The sequence below is a fragment of the Sinocyclocheilus anshuiensis genome, unplaced genomic scaffold, assembly GCF_001515605.1.
Source record: "Sinocyclocheilus anshuiensis isolate Anshui unplaced genomic scaffold, SAMN03320099.WGS_v1.1 scaffold75, whole genome shotgun sequence".
NCBI lineage: Eukaryota > Metazoa > Chordata > Actinopteri > Cypriniformes > Cyprinidae > Sinocyclocheilus > Sinocyclocheilus anshuiensis.
This window is the reverse complement of record NW_015549634.1, coordinates 229,384-233,000: the sequence shown is the minus strand read 5'-3', so window position 1 is coordinate 233,000 and position 3,617 is coordinate 229,384. Positions and strand designations below refer to the sequence as shown.

The window sequence follows — 3,617 nt, the reverse complement described above, 5'->3', positions numbered from 1 at the left end:
TGGGTCAAAACAACCCAACTGCTGGGTCAAAACAACCCAATAGCTGGGTCAAAACAACCCAACCGCTGGGTCAAAACAACCCAATAGCTGGGTTTGTCCCTTTTGAACCCAGCGCTGGGTTATATTTAACCCAGCATTTTTTAGAGTGCACGTTTTTAAGAATATTTTGAATCCCCAGTTTTCTGACCTTTTGAATACGGGAATTATGGTAAGTAAGGATCATATTCACACATATTAATGGAAGAAATATAAACCTGCTATTACTTTATTTCTTCATGATTTTATGAGAACTTTTTTTTGAGAAAGTGTCAAATACTTAAAAAAAAAACAAAGTATAAAGACAGAAAACATCCTCCTCTTTGTCAAAAATATTTACAATATTCACTGCAAAAAAAAAAAGATATTAAGATACTCAAGATATTAAGTCTTGTTTTGTAAAAAAAAAAAAAAATGAAAATGTGTTTGTTTTTGTTCGTTTAACTGTCAATAAGGTAAGAAAAATGATCTTTATTTAAAGGGAAAACAAGATTATGTTTTCATATTTTAAGCAAAAACACTTAATTTTGATACAATTTATTCAGAAAGCAAGACTTAATATCGTACGCCTCTCAAGTAAATGTATCTTGTTTTAAGAATGTTTAGATATTTATCATGGAAAATTAATGCGTAAAAAATTGTTTTTTTTTTGCCCTGTTTTAATCTGTTTTACATCTTTGTTAAAGTGATTCTACTCAAATTTTTGCTCCTTTTTTAGTTAATCAATGTGCCTTACAAAGTTGGTATATGCTCCCTATCTTGTTATAAATGTGTAACGAAAGAAAAATAGAAAAAGAAAATATCAAGTGTCAGTCTGTATGTGTTGTGACTGCATCTCATTCAGGTACGCAGCGAAGGACAAGCACTTGCTGCAATCTCTGAACATCACATACGTCCTGAACGCAGCTCACGGGAAGTTCAGCGTCAACACAGGAGCCAGTTACTACAGAGACACTAACATCAGCTACCACGGCGTGGAGGCCTTTGACATGCCCTCCTTTGACTTGAGCCCCTTCTTCTACTCCGCCACCAAGTTCATCAAGACTGCCATGAGCACCCCTGGAGGTGAGGAGAGGAAACAAAACAAAACACATCAGCTACATCAGTTTTTAGGACCATTAAAATTTGTTCATTTTGTGTAATTTTATGATTAACTATTGAGCAATTCTTATTATGCACAGTGTAGGGTTATTATACTTAACTAAAACTAAAACCTTGTTGTACTAAAATAACTAAAAGTTAAATAAAATGAAAAAAAGCCATATAGACATATTTTTTTATATTCTAATAAAATTGGCAAAACACACAACATAATTACTAAAACTTTTTACTGTTAATAAAAACTATAATAGCATCTCAATAACTGGCACGATGATGATTTCTTAATTAAATATTTTTTTTATAATTATAATAAAATAATTTAGTTTTTTTGTTGTTGTTAATGCAAATTTGAGTGAGGAAAATGTCAAAATGCTCAAATAAATCCTATTTTTTTCTTAATCCAAAATATAGCCATTTTCTTTATTTAAGATTTAATTAAAAAAAGAATTATAAAAAATGAATGTAATTTTCTTCTGTCTTACTGAAATATGGTTTTGATAAATTCTTAAAAATCTGTGGACATTTTTCTTGTTTTTCACTAGGTAAGGTGCTTGTGCACTGTGCGATGGGTCTGAGTCGCTCCTCGTCGCTGGTTTTAGCGTATCTGATGATTCATGAGGGCATGACGCTGGTTGAGGCCATTAAAGCCGTCTCACAACACAGGAATATCTGCCCAAACTCCGGCTTCATGGAGCAACTGAGAGAACTGGACACAACACTGCACTGCCAGAGCGCTGCCTTCTAACATGCTCACTAATCACAAACACACTACATTACATACGGTAACAGAATTATTCACATGAAGAACGGTTATGAAAATTCCCTGACAGAAATGCATGATTCAGAATCTGCCTTACATGTATATGATGGAATTACATGATTTGATACAGGATTTAATTTCTCTCTTTTTTTTTTTTAAAGTTGTTGCATTTTCTGTTGTTGTCAAAAATTCTGCTATTCCTGCTTAATGTTCAGAGACACAATAAGGTAACATTCACAGTTTAACACTGTAGTGCTTTCAGAGCAACAAACAGGAGGGAAGGGGTTAAACATAAAACGTCTGTCCAAAAGGATTTCAGATTTATAAATATAATGAAGATTGTGCACAATAAGATCAAGAATGTGCCTTGAATATACAATTATATTTCAATTATTAAAGTATATACATGAAAATAAAAAATATATGTAATCAGGACATCAAGCCTCTTAGTGTTCAGAGAATTTAATAAAATAATATATTTTAACAAATAAAAAGTAGATTTGTTAAAATATATAATTTGATACATTTTCTATTATTTTATACATTAAAAGAACAAATTTAAAATGTAAACCATCTCTACCTGAATGAACATCTCAAAGATCCTCAGCTGTCTGTCTGTTTGTGTCTCATCTATATTTACCAACACGCAAAGAGGCCAAAATAGAGACACGTATCACTTACTGCATCACAATCACACACACACTCCACGGGGACGACAGACCTGGCAGAAGAAACAGAAGAAGAGTTCAGAGAAACAACATGTGAGTTTGTCAAGAACAGAAAAAGCAAAAAATGACATTATGTTCTCATTGTACATCCAGCTCTTTTATTTCAAAAGATCAATCTAAATGAAATTCTCCATAATGCGACCCATTAAAGAATGAGCACACAGGAAGTTGAGAAACAGGATGTTGGATATGAGACTCCGCCCATCTGTGACCTTTTGACCCTCCTGCTAAAGAACCGTCGACCCTCCAGCGCCTATAATGAGGTCTGGCCCGACATCTACATCAGTGATGCGTGCGTATTACACCACCAGACTCCAATGCAACACTTTTAGTCTTCTAATGAATGATTTCCACTTAATGCTTGACAAGACAAGAATCTGCTGTACTTTTTCATTCTACTGCAGTAGCTCAAACATCTAATTCATGCAAATGCTACTGGTCCTCACGCATCACATGACAGAAGTTTGAATATACGTGAGTGCAAATGAGATTTGAGAGCTACCGCACAGAATTAACTCTTGCGTGATTCTCTCAGTACGACAGCGAAAGACAAGACACTTCTAAGACATCTAGGAATCACTCACGTCATCAACGCTGCACACGGACCCGCTCACATCCACACCGGAGCTGATTTCTACTGGGACACAAACATAGAGTATCACGGCGTGGAGGCACCAGACAGCAGACACTTTGACGTCGCACCATTTTTCTACCCAACAGCCAGTTTCATTCATGAAGCTCTGTCACAGCAAAGTAAGACATTGTGCACTTTGTGACCTTTTATACGATGAGTTTGCATCATGTATGTTTCTGAACGTGTCTGTAATCCCTTACAAAAAATACGTTTTTTCAAATGTGCTGTTATCAGTGTTGGGGGTAATATATTACAAGTAACGCCAGTTACGTAATCAGATTACTTTTTTTCAAGTAACTAGTAAAGTAACGCATTACTTTTTAATTTACAAGAGAATATCTGAGTTACTTTTTCAAAA

The 3,617-nt window shown here is 34.5% G+C and overlaps 2 protein-coding genes across 2 annotated transcripts in view; both read left to right on the top strand.

Annotated features, from left to right (window-relative positions):
- Positions 1-2,050, top strand: part of LOC107659685 (dual specificity protein phosphatase 13) — a 4,346-nt gene extending 2,296 nt beyond the window's left edge. Inside the window, exons 3-4 of the mRNA XM_016448697.1 lie at positions 881-1,101; positions 1,680-2,050. Of these exons, the coding sequence (XP_016304183.1) occupies positions 881-1,101; positions 1,680-1,882 (424 nt within the window). The 3' untranslated portion in view covers positions 1,883-2,050. The remainder of the gene's footprint in view (positions 1-880; positions 1,102-1,679) is intronic.
- Positions 2,051-2,492: 442 nt separating this feature from the next.
- Positions 2,493-3,617, top strand: part of LOC107659640 (dual specificity phosphatase DUPD1) — a 3,591-nt gene continuing 2,466 nt past the window's right edge. Inside the window, exons 1-2 of the mRNA XM_016448652.1 lie at positions 2,493-2,917; positions 3,161-3,378. Coding sequence (XP_016304138.1) covers positions 2,778-2,917; positions 3,161-3,378 — 358 coding nt within the window. The 5' untranslated portion in view covers positions 2,493-2,777. The remainder of the gene's footprint in view (positions 2,918-3,160; positions 3,379-3,617) is intronic.